This window comes from Asparagus officinalis, chromosome 3 (genome assembly GCF_001876935.1).
Source record: "Asparagus officinalis chromosome 3, Aspof.V1, whole genome shotgun sequence".
In the NCBI taxonomy this organism is placed as follows: domain Eukaryota; kingdom Viridiplantae; phylum Streptophyta; class Magnoliopsida; order Asparagales; family Asparagaceae; genus Asparagus; species Asparagus officinalis.
In genome coordinates, this window is record NC_033796.1 from 10,706,811 (window position 1) to 10,720,858 (window position 14,048).

The 14,048-nt window shown below is 35.7% G+C and overlaps 2 protein-coding genes across 3 annotated transcripts; one reads left to right on the forward strand and one right to left on the reverse strand.

Annotated features, from left to right (window-relative positions):
• LOC109832952 (glucan endo-1,3-beta-glucosidase 8-like) lies at positions 775–4,255 on the forward strand. The gene is made up of 2 exons (XM_020400452.1): positions 775–1,447; positions 2,808–4,255. The coding sequence occupies exons 1-2, from the start codon at positions 1,119–1,121 to the stop codon at positions 3,922–3,924; spliced, it is 1,446 nt and encodes a 481-aa protein (XP_020256041.1). The 5' UTR covers positions 775–1,118; the 3' UTR covers positions 3,925–4,255.
• Positions 8,618–11,821, reverse strand: LOC109832953. Of its 2 annotated transcripts, none has more exons than XM_020400454.1 (3): positions 11,679–11,821; positions 9,621–10,906; positions 8,618–9,224 (listed from the first exon to the last, which is right to left on the reverse strand). In XM_020400454.1, coding segments are annotated over exons 1-3 (1,773 nt in total). In that variant the 5' UTR covers positions 11,680–11,821; the 3' UTR covers positions 8,618–8,738. The 2 variants fall into 2 exon arrangements, with proteins under 2 accessions (XP_020256043.1, XP_020256042.1); XM_020400453.1 differs by having other exon boundaries at positions 11,645–11,821.

Below are 14,048 nucleotides of genomic sequence, written 5' to 3' on the forward strand. Positions count from 1 at the left end.
CTAATTTACTTATTTTGGATGGTAGAGCCACCCAGTCACCCCTTAAGCACTTTAGATGGCTTCGTCCAACCACTCCTGAAGATGAAAGATTAAAACATATCCCTCGTGCGCAGGATATCCTAATTGTTATTTCTGTATTGCATTAGTAGTAAAAATAGTTTTTTGAAATTATCCCTCTAATGACAAAAAACTAGAGAGATAATCCCTCCAAGTAAATGATTCTACCAAAAAATAATCTTTTTATGCTAGCTAGACAACATGCTACAAAATTTATTTGCTTTCTAATAATATGCGTGTAGCTCATAAATCTAGTCTTCCGCTCTTTAATCTCCTTAATTGCATTATTATGTAAGGATAGGACGTGGTATATACGATTGTTAAGAAGATAAAAAAACAGAAAAGTGCTCACCTTTTTTGTGTAATTTTCTTTCAAAACAAGGGGCATTACGTACAAATCACTCCCGCAACGGCCGAAATTTTCGAAAACGTACATTCAGTGGCCTGTTTTGTCGGCCAGCAGCGGGCCAATCCCATAATGACAGCTCAATAAAACGCCATAAATCTTCTCTTAATTACCAAACTACCATCCGTCAAACTGACAAAACTACCCTCACAATCGTGGCGGGCCCACGCGCCAAAGTGGCCCCCGGTTCCCTGTAGTGGGCGGTGAGATCTCCATCACGTGCGCCACGTCCTTTGGGAAGCCACGTCCCCACTATCTTTAAATTGACACAAACGTCCCTCGTCTAAGATGTCCCTTTTTTATCTCCTCCCTGTTCTTTGTTCAGAATCTAGCGAAAAAGCTCTCTGAAAATTTCTTTTTCAATTTTTTTTATCTTGTGAACAAAGAATCTATCTTCATTCAATCTTTTATTGCTTTAGAAGTTGAAAAGCTTGCTCCTTTTCCATCAGTGATCTCTGATTCTTTTTTTTTGGTTTCAGAGCTTCTACCTAAAAGTTCCAACCTTTTGAGCACACATTGCCTGCAAAACCTCAGTTTCCTCCATTGGTTGCCTGTTTATTTGAAATCGGTGACTGATAAAATATCCGCCTATCGAAACCCATTTATCAAAATTCCCTCTTGACCCAATACTCATTGCTATTTTTAGCTTCTAACGATGAAAAGCTGCCATTTTTTTATATGGGCCTGTTCCATTGTTCTGTTTTCTCCCATTGCCGACGGATTGGGAGTGAACTGGGGAACGCAGGCGACTCATCAGTTGCCGCCGATGACGGTGGTCCAAATGCTGCAGGATAATGGGATCAATAAAGTGAAGCTCTTTGATGCCGATGATAGCACGATGAGCGCGCTCGCCGGCACGAATATTGAAGTGATGATTGCAATCCCTAACGATCAGCTTGCTGTCATGAATGATTATGATGCGGCTAAGAAGTGGGTTGATCGGAATGTAACTCGGTATAACTTCAACGGAGGTGTTAATATCAAGTGAGTTTTTTTTTTGGGTTATTTTTTATAGATTGTTTTGATTTGTTTAGTTTTTTTTCCCTTGATTAGATTATACTTGATTATTGTTTTGAATAGTCGTGTTTTGTAGGATTTTATGAATAGCTGCTTAGAAAATGGTTATTTGTAAACTTTAGATATCGAAGGTTTTTTATGGGTAGGTCAAAACGTTTAATGGCCTGAAACTGATGTTCAAAGAATCAGAGGAAAAAATTGGAATTTGGATACAAGTATAAGCATGGTATTTTATATTTCAATGAGCATTAGATTCATTGCATTGCAAATTAACTCAAGATGCGGAGATATAGGTCTAATTGACTATATCCTACAGCCTACAAGCTGTGGAAAATGATTTTTTGTTTTTTATTAAAAAAAAACAGTATATTTAAAACATTAACTGATGTTATGAGTGTTTTCTCAATACAAATTTGCTCTTTATAATTATAAGTTTCAAGAATTTTTTTGCTTGCATTGATTTTCTCAAATTTATTTACAAATTAATTCTTACAATATAATTTTCTTGTGCTTGTAACTGTAAAGAAGAATAATTGGGTATGCTTTTATGAATCCAAAATAAGCTGCAAGCAGTTAAAAGTGATAGGTTTTTTTTTTTAATATTGGAAACAGAATATCTAAACATTTAGTTGGTGCTGTGAGTGTTTTCTTCAATAAAAATCTGTTTTTGATGATTTTAATCCATAAGTTTCAATATGCTTTGATTTTGACAAGGGCATGATTTTCCTTAAATATATTTAGATTCAGTTACCCCGTTACAGTCTTCGTATAGGTCATTGAATAAGGATAAATGAACATTTCACATGAATTCAGTTAGATTCTATACTACAGAGATTCAATTAAAATTGTGCTCTTTCTTTGCTGATCCAAGTATAGTCTATTGCTTCAGATAGGAACAGAATTAAATCAAGAAACCATCTAATTTACTGTTAGCTACAGAAGCCTGTTGAAAAATGATTGATTTATGTAGAAATAGAAAATCTAATACATTAACCTGATCTTGTGAGCGTTTTCTCATAGAACTGTTTTTTTTTATGATTGTAGAATTTTCTATTTATATCAATTTGGTTACATTTTTGCGATCTTCTCATATTTGAACTACGCAGAAGGATTATTGGGTATTGTTTCATGATTCAACTTTGAGTCTATACAGCTATACTGCATTCCCATCAAAATGCTCAACTTCACTCTATATCCTCCATTGATTTCTACTCCATCTACCCAACAGTTGTTTGATTCTTTCATGAATTCAACGATTACATTCTGCATACAACTGAGAGATTTCATCACCCTGATGGTCTTATTGTTCTCTTCCTTTCAACAACAGATACGTAGCAGTGGGTAACGAGCCATTCCTGACAACCTACAACGGATCTTTCCTCAACACGACGATGCCGGCCCTCCGAAACATCCAGAACGCCATCAACGACGCCGGCCTTGGCGACACCATCAAGGCCACCGTCCCCCTCAACGCCGACGTCTACAACTCCCCGGCCTCCAACCCCGTCCCCTCCGCCGGGCGCTTCCGCCCCGACATTGCCGACCTCATGACTGAAATGGTCCAATTCTTCCACCAGAACAACGCCCCCTTCACCGTCAACATCTACCCCTTCCTCTCCCTCTACGCCAACCCTGACTTCCCTTTCGACTTTGCCTTTTTTGACGGCGGAACCGCCACCCCTGTCGTTGACGGCCCCATCCAGTACACCAACGTCTTCGACGCCAATTTCGACACCCTCGTCTCCGCTCTCAAAGCCGTTGGATTGGGCAACCTCCCCATCGTGGTCGGAGAAGTCGGCTGGCCGACTGATGCTGATAAGAACGCGAGAACAGACCTTGCGGAGAGATTCTATGCTGGACTATTAAAGCGCCTGGCGAACAAGCAAGGCACGCCTCTTCGCCCTGGGGCAGATATTGAGGTGTACTTGTTTAGTTTGATTGATGAGGATGCAAAGAGTATCGCGCCAGGTAGTTTCGAGCGACATTGGGGGATTTTTCGCTATGACGGTCAGCCTAAGTATCCGATGGATTTATCCGGTCAGGGACAGAATAAAATGCTGGTGGGAGCGAAGAATGTGCAGTATCTACCGAAAACATGGTGCGTGTTCAATCCCGACACGAAAACAGATTTGAGCAAGCTCGGCGATAATATCAACTACGCGTGCACGTTCGCGGATTGCACTTCTCTTGGATACGGGTCTTCTTGCAACGGGCTCGACGCCAACGGAAACGCTTCGTATGCGTTCAATATGTACTTCCAGGCGCAGAATCAGAAGGAGTTGAGCTGTGTTTTTGAAGGGCTTGGGATGATTAGCACGCAGAATTATTCGAAGGATCAGTGCAATTTTATCGTTCAGCTTGCTCCTTCTGCTGGTGTAGTTTGCTCTGTACCGCTGCTCGCGGTGCTTTTGTTGGTGTGTTTTGTGATGGGATTGTTGTTTTGAGGTTTGAAAAAGTTGGTGTAAATTTTTTTTTTGCTTAGGGGGATGGGGGGTTAGGGATGGGGGGGTTAGCGTTTGATGTTTATTACTTGTAGTATTCTTATGGAGTTTACAGTGTTCGAGTGATTTCTTGTAGGCATAGAGATCTGAGATGCTGTGATACAGTATTTTTTTTCTTTTTTTTTGGGTGCAGATTATAGTATAGTTTCACATGCTTATGTTGGGGGTTCTAAAAGCAATGTCATGTGCAGACTTTGTGAGGAAAGAGGATGGAGACGATTGGTGTTGAAATCCTATGGATTAGTAAATTAAATGTTGAGTAGCAGCAAAAGAAGTGATAAGAGAATTATTTTTTCCCCTTCATTTTTCTTAATAATTACTTAATCTAGTTTCTGATCAATATCTGGGAAATCGAGTTAACTCACTTTTAAGTAAACCAAAGCAACAAGATTTTTTTTTTATGGAAAAACAAGGGTTATACCTTGTTCATTAAAAATAAGAGTAAATTTTGTTTACAAAAGAGGATACGAACTGTATCCTTGAAAACTTGGTAGATAGAAAAAGTAATTTCTCTTAACCAGTGATGTATAACCTTCTTCTCCCATACATCCGTAAAGATGAAGAGAGGGCTTTGCCGTCATTCACCATTGACACAGATATAAGGAAGAACCAAAGCCGGCCATACATATAGTAAAAAAAAGTTAAGCTTTCTATAAACCAAGAGAGAGAAAAACAATAAACAGTTCCACAAAAGATTATATATACATGTATCAAAAAAAGAAAAACTAGCAGCACCTAATTTCCACTGCACTTTGAAATTGGCTTTTCTTGCAAAATCCCTGCTAACTTGATAGCATTCTTCTTCCTTTCAGCTCCTGCCCAATCATATAAAGCAGAAATTGCTGAATTAATGATAGATTGAACAGTGAAAGGTGTCTGTTCAAAAATAAATTTATTTCTTGAAGTCCATATACACCAACAAACTGAAGATAAAATAGACCGCCATAAAAGCCAACAAGATTATGAGTCATTCTTCCATAAATATCTGATCATAGAAGTAAACAATTCAACTTTATTATTATTATTATTATTTATACTGAAATCAAATCAAATTAGTCACCAAATCAATTTGTTATTATTATTATTATTATTTATACCAAAGCAATCTGATCATAGAAGTAAACAATTAGTCACCAAAACAAATTAGTCACCAAATTAGTCACCAAATCAATCTGATCATAGAAGTAAACAATTAATCCATGTTGGCCTGGTCTACAGTCAAATATCAAATAAAATTAGTCACCAAGACATAGAAACTCCAAGACTTGATCGCTGATGACCATAAATTTCTGAGTTAGAGAAGAAATATAAAAAAGATCATGTTCATGTCACACGTTTACAAATCCCTTATTCAGCTCAAAGAAATCTCAATATCAGAACCATTACTAACATCCCTGCGAAATCTCTGTGCAAATTAATCCCAAATCTTAACTTATCAGGTGTTGAACTATGCTTAGGTACGTGCCTTTAGCAGCACAAGATTAGAGCATTTCTCAAGATACAGGATGCTTTCTTGTGACGAAAAGGCAAATCTATGAACCTTGCAGCTTGTTTAAAGCCGATGATCAAGAAAATAACATGCTTTCAAGGGACAGATCAGATATAGATACCTGCATTTGTGCTGGAGTTGCATCAGCTTGCGGCCAAGCAAAGCCATCAATATTTTCTTTAAAATCTGAGATTTTTATTGTCAGATTAGTCTTTCTGGTCTTTACAAGTTGGTAATAATCCTGGCTCAATCAGCCAGATTGTTGATTACTTAGCCCAGACTGATCCAAGCCTTTTCCTCTTTAAAACTGTGGGGGGTTTATGGCCTTATCAGTAAGTTGTAATCAGGTTCAAAAATGTCGCCTTAAAAGCGACGAAAACATTTCATCATAAGTGCTGTCAAACACAAATTCAAAATGAAAGAGCCTGGTAGTCTGAAATCAACTTGTACCACTCTCTCTGCTCCTTTCATTGCGGAATCTAGTAACATTGCAACAATCCATTTGTTGCGAGTCATTCTCTCATAAACCTGATCATTATATCGCCTATCATCGAAAGAATCTTTTTATCTTATTGGTCCAAGGGAATAGGTATCTGCTTTTTTCAACTTACACTCTTACCTAACATAATTATCCTGGAAACATTTTGGCTTCTGAAAACCTTTATAACCAATTATTCTGTCACGCTGCAATAAAGAGAGAAAAAATAAACATAAAATCCCTATGTCTAGCTTGCAACTCTAAAAAGGTACGGTACATATCCCTAAAGGTCACCACTTATTGTAGTTCGGTATACATAGTGAATATATTTGCAAGAAAGTATGAAGCAGAAACGCATGCATACCTAATAAGGCCTAAGCCATACATTCTCTTGAACATTTGAAAGTGTTTGACAAACTCTCAAAATCGAGTCAGGATCTATCTTGGTCCAAGTTCCCTCAGCACAAAAAATATCCACCAATATAAAGCTTGACCACCTCCTCAGTTTTCTTCGTAGCCTGGATAAGTTGAAATCAGGCCATGATCAATCATGGCCTACTTTTGTAGTGTTCGGCAAACACAGCCATTACCTCTTGATATAATCGAAATTTCTCTGTTGATTGAAAAAGAACAAAGCAAGCTCATGCTGAAACCAAGAGCGTATAATACCAGACTAAAGTTGTATCAGGCTCCTTGTTTAAATTATTGGCAGCTGTATTGTCAAACTGTTCCAAATTAGAGGAATATCCAAATGTTTTGCTATGATTTTATCTCGAAATATCAATGTCTCTGCACTCGTCATCTCTTATTAGGTTTAATTCCGTATAGAAAGAGACGTTCAAAAGAACGTAGATGTTAGAATTCTAGCTACATTTCTCAGAGGAAGTGGACTTGTTGAATTTAGCTAAGGTCTAAACCATGACCAAACTAGAAGATATCAAGTGACAAGAGTTCTCCTTAATTCATATACGATGCAAGCTAGTGATGATAGAAACAAAACATTCAGATTAATTATTTGAGAGCATGCAGATTAACAAACAATCTTCGAGTAAAACATTAACTACAGATCATATATATTGTTTCAACCTTCAATGCTGAACCCTAAGGGGCTGTTAGGTTCAATTTCTATAAAAAAGAGGAAAAAGAAAAGTACTCAAAATTTGATTTCCTTGTATTTCTATAAAATTTGTAGAAAATTTTATAGAACTCAAAAGAGTACCATATTTCTTATTTTTTGCTATTTCTTTGTTTGGTTCAAAGTATGAAAAAGTTTCTAACTTTATAGAAAATACGTTGTTTTCTTTTTTTTTTTTTTTGGTTGGATGTCACTTTATAGAAAATAGCTTAGAGGCTATTTGTTTGCCTAAATTGAAGAGAGAAATCAAAGAATAGGAAACCTATTTCTAAGAAAAATTATTTTGAGATTGTTTGGTTGGCTAAAAAAACGAAATCAAAGAATGAAAGGTGAGATGAGATGAATTGTCACATTATTATTGAATGATGTTGGTGATTTTTTAAGAAAACTTGTTTTGAGGTTGTTTGGTTGGCTAAAAAAAATAAGAAAATGAATTATAAGAAACATATTTCCTGTAATAGGTTCTTTTCTTGTGTTTGGTTCATTCTTAAATAAGAAAATAGATGAGATGGGATGAGTTGTCATTATATTATTGGATGATGTGACCCACACTTAAGAAAATCAATTTCCTTGGTTTTTTGAGGAAATGGGTGGAAATGAAATGTTAATGAGATGAGATGAGTTGTCACCATATTATTGGATGATGTGGATGATTTTTAAAGATGAGATGAGATGAGTTGGATGATGTGGCCCATTTCTTGTGTTTGGTTTATTTTAGGAGATGATATGAGATGAGTTGTGGGATGAAAATAATATTTTATTAGATGTTGTGATGAGTTGTGGGATGAAAATAATATTTTATTAGATGAGTTGTGGGATGAAAATAATATTTTATTAGAGTTATGGGATGAGTTTTAGGGATGAAAATGGATGAAAATAATATTTTATTGGTTTTCATGTACCATTTTCATTTTCTTGATTTTTAGGAAACCAACCAAACACCTACTCACTAACAATGACCATAGGAAATCACATGGGAAGAGTACTGATGTACTTAATTATTTTTTTAATATATGTCTCAGATTTCTAGGTGACTTCCGCCCATTTTGAGCAGAAATTAATTTCTATAAAATGGGGTACTTTTCTGTACTTCATAGAAACTTTTTGTAATTTTTTTTGAACCAAACACAGTTTATAAAAATCTCTAGAAAAGTTTTATTTACAAAACTGTCACTATCAGCAATTTTCTATAAAGTTTTTTATAAAACCACTCAACCAAACAACCCCTAATTATAGCCCATTGCTCAAACTTCGAAGATTTAATAGGCATTCAGAAAAGTTAATAAAGGTCGGAAAAAGAAAGAAGCGTGTTTCATCAGCGGAAAACGTATACAGGGAGTACGATTGATTCAAAAATGTCTAAACAAAATCTATCAAGACAAATTCCTGTAATTGATAGATCAATCAGAAAATACACTTATCATTTTAATCTAACAAACCCTTATAAAGCCCATAAAGACTTGGGATAACTACACTTTTCATAATGTAGCAGAAGAAAATTGGAAAGGAGAAAGAAAAGCAAAACTTGCTGCTCTCATTTTGAATTATATCTTCCCTTTGAGAAAATAAAATGCATATAAGTTTGTATATAATATTTCCAAACACTCAGCACACGACACAGACAGAATGATCACACAAACTCAGTCCACAAAGTTTTAAGTTGGAACTACATCAGAGAGTACCTTATCATTGTCAATCCAGAAAATTGACAAGATAACAGCAATAAGAACAAAGGAAAACAAACCTAGGACAGCCTTATCAGATTTTCCGCTCCTTGTTTTCTTCATCTGAACTTTTTCTTCACCTTTGCAACAAATTATGCATGACGTTGTGCAAGGACAATCTGTCGATTCATTTGTTAGATGCTCGCCATCCCAGAGTGTCTGTTGGGTGTGCAACCGTTTCATGCTTCCATTGACCCTTGCTTCGATTGTATGGTTCAAATTCTGAGAACTATTTGCTCTATTTAGTAGCATGTTAGGTTTCCATTCAACTTCAACTGAGGCAGGACTTGTAATGATCCTAGAATGTTGTATTACATGATCTCTGAAGTTGGCACTGGAAGTATTTCGAAGAGGCCCATTGAGCTTACGGGGTGTGTAGTATATATTTGCATTATCAATAAGTTGTGGTCTTGACCTCTGAAAAAAGCAAGAGAACACAATTAATCTTTAACCACAATTATAAACATGATTTTGTTGTAGATCATTGTAGTTCGTAGTTACCACCACTCTGAGCCATGCAAGTGTTTATCTATTAAAGTAAGAAGGAAACACTTAAGACTTCACCTGCACTTAGTGACACAAGATGAACTACCTAGAGGCATCCCCTACACGTTGGAACTTACTAATGCATATCTACAGGTAGATTGAAGGAAACAGAAGTGACCTTAAGCTAACTGCACTTGATGATATTTTTTTAAACAACAGTCAAGCTAAATAAGGAGTTAGAATCGAAGTATAGTAATAAATTCTTATAACTGACTAAAATGAGTATCCATGCAAATTGAACAAATTATGCGGAAAAAAAACTCATACCGGAGGACTGCTGGTGAATGATCGGGCAACAATATTTTGTGCAGGTAGAGACTCCAAGTGTTCCGCGTGTGGTTCACTTAGCTCATCCTTAAATCTTTCAAGATGAACTATTGAACTATCACTGCTTGAAAGAGCTTGACGACAAAATCCATTTTCGTTTGGTGCATGAATGCCTCTAATAGCATCCCCCCATAGCCTCCTACTTGCTCGCCTACCATTCTCAACATTGCAAGAAGATTTTCCAAGAGAGAGTGGAGAGTCAACTGAAAACTCATCACTATCCTCAGCATCTCCGCTGTCATCTTTATCAACTTGTGGATTATTTCTAACAATTATCTTATCAGAATTCGAACCCGCGAAGGGACTTGAACATACTTTGCTTAAAGATTCTCTCTGCCTGGCTACAATTTTAGCAGTCTGCAATGCTTCAAAAGCTGCACCCCTAACAAATGGCAAACTATCATTCTGGCTTTCCTCCAGGACATCAACAATTTTAGCAATTTCTGAACAGATGCTCCTTGAATCCACACACTTCATCAAAAAATTAATCATCTGAATGGCGGAAAGCCGCTTCTGTGAATTCTTCTCTTTGCTATCAGCAGTTAAAATTTGTAGGCCAGAACGTATGAGGGATCTTGAATAAGCATCGATAATCAAAGTATTATGCTGCAACAGAGCCATAACCAGACCCATATGGGAGGCTGTCTGAGTTTGATTCTCCTCGAGAGCACCTGCAACTTTGAGGCAGACCTCATTGACAACATCGTCTGAAGCAAATCTCCAGTTATCAGATTCCACAAGAGCTTTAAGGCACAAAGCAGCTCCTGATGCAGCATTCTCCTGTGAACCCATCAGTACGTTCGATAGAGGCTTAGATAGAGAGCAAACTATTCTCGCCTTCTCATTCTCAAGCATCAAAGGATCAATGCAATACCGAGCAATCGCTGGAACCACTTTGGAGCAAGACTGGTGGAGGGCAAAAGATCCGGAGGTTGATGACAAAGTCTTAACGATGAGATCCATAATGTTGTTGATATATGGAACAATGCTGCGGCCATGGCTTCTGACAAGGACCTCAAATAGAGATATTATACTCTCTCCAGATGGTGAGCTTGGATCTTTGATCTCAGAGGCCCGAGAAAGAAAGATAGGGATGGTTTTAGAGTCCAAATCTTTGACGTAAGATTTGAGTGCCTTCATTGCAGCCCTACGGGTCTCAGGGTCTTTCTCAAGGTTCTCCAGCTCTATGAAGAGCAGTTGGCTTATATTTCTACCCATCGGAGACACTGAAGACATCAAAAGAGGAGCAAAAGCAAGATAAATGTCCAGTTCGAGAAGTCACCTTAATTGATTCTGTTAAATGTATAAGAGACATATTGCACAAAACATGAATTGGGTCATCAAATAAGCTAATGAAAGAAAATGTCTGCTCTGATTTGCTTCTTCCAGAATTTAATTTCTATCTTGGCTATAAGTAGAGAGTGACCACCTAAATAGAACAGAGATTTAGCTTTCTATTATGGACTGGTCACAAAACAGTCAGAATCAGAAAATAATCGATAAGCATGAAAACTTAACTCGATTTACCAACGTGCAAGATATCGATATTTGAAACTGAACGGGATGGATTGATTCGTCAAGGAAACAAATACAGGGGTTAGAGTTGTTCTCCTGTTTCTATTAGGGTTCCATCATGAGCGGTCAAATTTCATCAAATGGGTAAAGCAACGCATCTTTGTTTTAGAATTCCAAATTTCCCCAATGGGTTAAATTGAGTCTTCACTATTGAAAACAAAATCGCTGTAAATCAATAAACCAATTCTTGTTTTGTTTTACCAATTTAAGCAATCATCAAAGTTATAAAAGAAATAATCAAATTCACCTAATGGGTAACTAAAATTGTGCTCTTTCTTCTACAATAATGTCAAAAAAATCCGAAAAGAGCCAATCTTTATGAAGAATTTCAAATGGGTTTTTATATAAACAAAAGAAACCATATTTCATCATAAGAGAAAGGAACAAACTTCAGGGCTGAGAATTCAAGAGAAAGGGATAGACTTGGTTGCGAGCTGGAGAAGTTGCAATCTTCGTCTTCTCGCTGCCCTAATTCTTCGATTCTGGAGAAACTGGAAAGGAAATCTCGGTGAGCTGTAAGAATTAACGCAGGATTTAGGGGTTTTGTAATAGAGATTTTCTATTTGGAAAGTTTGGAGGGTACCCGGACATTTGAATTGTATTTGCAGAATGCCCCCGCTATCCTCTGTGTTTTACCACTTTGCACCGAACTGCTTCTGTAATATTCTGATTCTACTCGTGGGGGCTGTTTGGTTATTTCCTAAAAAACCAAAAATTAGAAATGCAAACCAAGAAAACTCAAAAAGTACAATTTCACACATTTCCATCTTTAAAATTCACCCACAACATCTAATAAAATATTATTTTTATCCAACAACTCATCCATCACATCTAATAAAATATTATTTTCATCCAACAACTCATCCATCACATCCACCACATCTAATAAAATATTATTTTCATCCACAACATCACTCAACTCATCTCATCTCATACTTAAAAATTACTCACATCATCCAATAAGATTGTGACAACTCATCTCATCTCATTAACATTTTATTTCTTTGTTTTCCTCCCAAAAAGCTAGGAAAACAATTTCCTTAAGGGTCCGTTTGGATAATGAAAGTATTGGAAGTAAGAAATAAGTTACGGAAGTAACTTCCAAAACTATGAAATAGGAAGTAGCGGAAATAACATTTTTTTGTTTGTTTCATATATTTTTAGAAGTAATGGAAGTAGAACTTCTTCCTCTTCATTTACTTTTTTTGTTTGGATAATATTTGGAAATATTACTATAAAGTAATTAATACATGTTGCTTCTATTTTATTATTGTTTGGATTGTCGTTGAAATAGAAATAGAAGTATTATAACACACAATATTCTTGCTGCAATGATATTGAAACATAATTGATTGCTTGTTGCCGCAATTGTCGGAGACTCGCAGTACAATTTTGCTACTATATATGGCAAAATTTGATAATGAAATATGATTTTTCTAACTGGTGCCTATAAGCACTTACTAGAGGATGATTATCTATCAGATTTTGCAAGCTTTATACTTTCTTTTAAAGCATCACATATATTTCTACTATACATGTATCATACTGTTTTCTTCTTATTATTGTCTTTATTTCTAATTTATGAATTTCCATTAAAAGCAATATTTCCAATTTATGAAGGGAAAAAAATCTTTTATATATGTCACATGTTCAACAGAAAAGTATGTCATTCATCAATTTCAATAACAATATTTTTTATATCTACGAAAGCAAAAAATGCATGGACGGCATTCATCAATTTTAATAATAATATTTTTTATATCTACGAAAGCAAAAAATGCATGAACGGCATATCACTGTCATAATTTTTTTAAATGTTTATAAAAAAGATTTTATGATTACATATCAACTTCCGTCGTAATTATGATTTTGAGAATCTTTTTTCTTTCGTGGACCCTACCCTACATCAACTTCCGTCGTATTTCAGTGCATTTGAAGACGGAAAAATATCAAGGAAATAGAGGTGTCACGTAGACGCAACGTCAGAATTTCAATGAAGTAGCGGAAGTAGTTTTTACAAAGAAACAAACATACATTTTTGCCAAGAAGTAGCAGAAGTAGCCTCTACTTCCTCTACTTCTGCTATTTCATAGTTACTTCTATGCAAACAAACGGGCCCTAAGTGTGGGTCACATCATCCAATAATATAATGACAACTCATCTCATCTCATATATTTTCTTATTTTTAAGAAATAACCAAGCAAAAGAAAACAACCTATTACAAGAAATAGGTTTCTTATAATTTATTTCATTATTTTTTTCACCAACCAAACAACATTAAAACAAGTTTTCTTAAAAAATCACTCACATCATCCTATAATAAGGTGATAACTCATCTTCATTTCTTTGATTTCCTTCTTTTTTTTAGCAAAACAAACACTCCCAAAATAATTCTTTGATTTAATAGTTTTCAATTTCTTTGATTTTCAATTTTTTTAGGCAAACAAACAGGCCCGTGGAAGAAAAGGTTGGATTTTGCCCCGTTGAATCGCTATTCGTCTTATTGATATTTACGCTAAAGAACACTTAAATACTTTATAGTTTCACCTACTTTGCATTTATATACTCTTAACTTTTTTCGGCCACGTTAATTTATATATCCAGAGATATTTAAATTTTGCATTTTACCACCATCTATTTAGCATAAATGAAAATTTTTCCTTAGAATAATTCCATGCGATACTCATATGCTACTTTTAGATTTTTTTTTTAGATTTTAATGTATTTCTAGATTTACTGTTGAGCCTATTCTGATTTTATTTTAAACCTGTTCCTGTCACATTATTAAATAGA

What these genes read in the sequence shown, in the direction of transcription:
- LOC109832952 (XM_020400452.1), top strand. Translation starts at nt 1,119, where the DNA reads ATGAAAAGCTGCCATTTTTTTATATGGGCCTGTTCCATTGTTCTGTTT. An exon ending in AACGGAGGTGTTAATATCAA is followed by an intron (nt 1,448 to 2,807) that starts GTGAGTTTTTTT and finishes TTTCAACAACAG; the next exon opens with ATACGTAGCAGTGGGTAACG.
- LOC109832953 (XM_020400454.1), bottom strand. An exon ending in CATTCACCAGCAGTCCTCCG is followed by an intron (nt 9,225 to 9,620) that starts GTATGAGTTTTT and finishes TGCTTTTTTCAG; the next exon opens with AGGTCAAGACCACAACTTAT.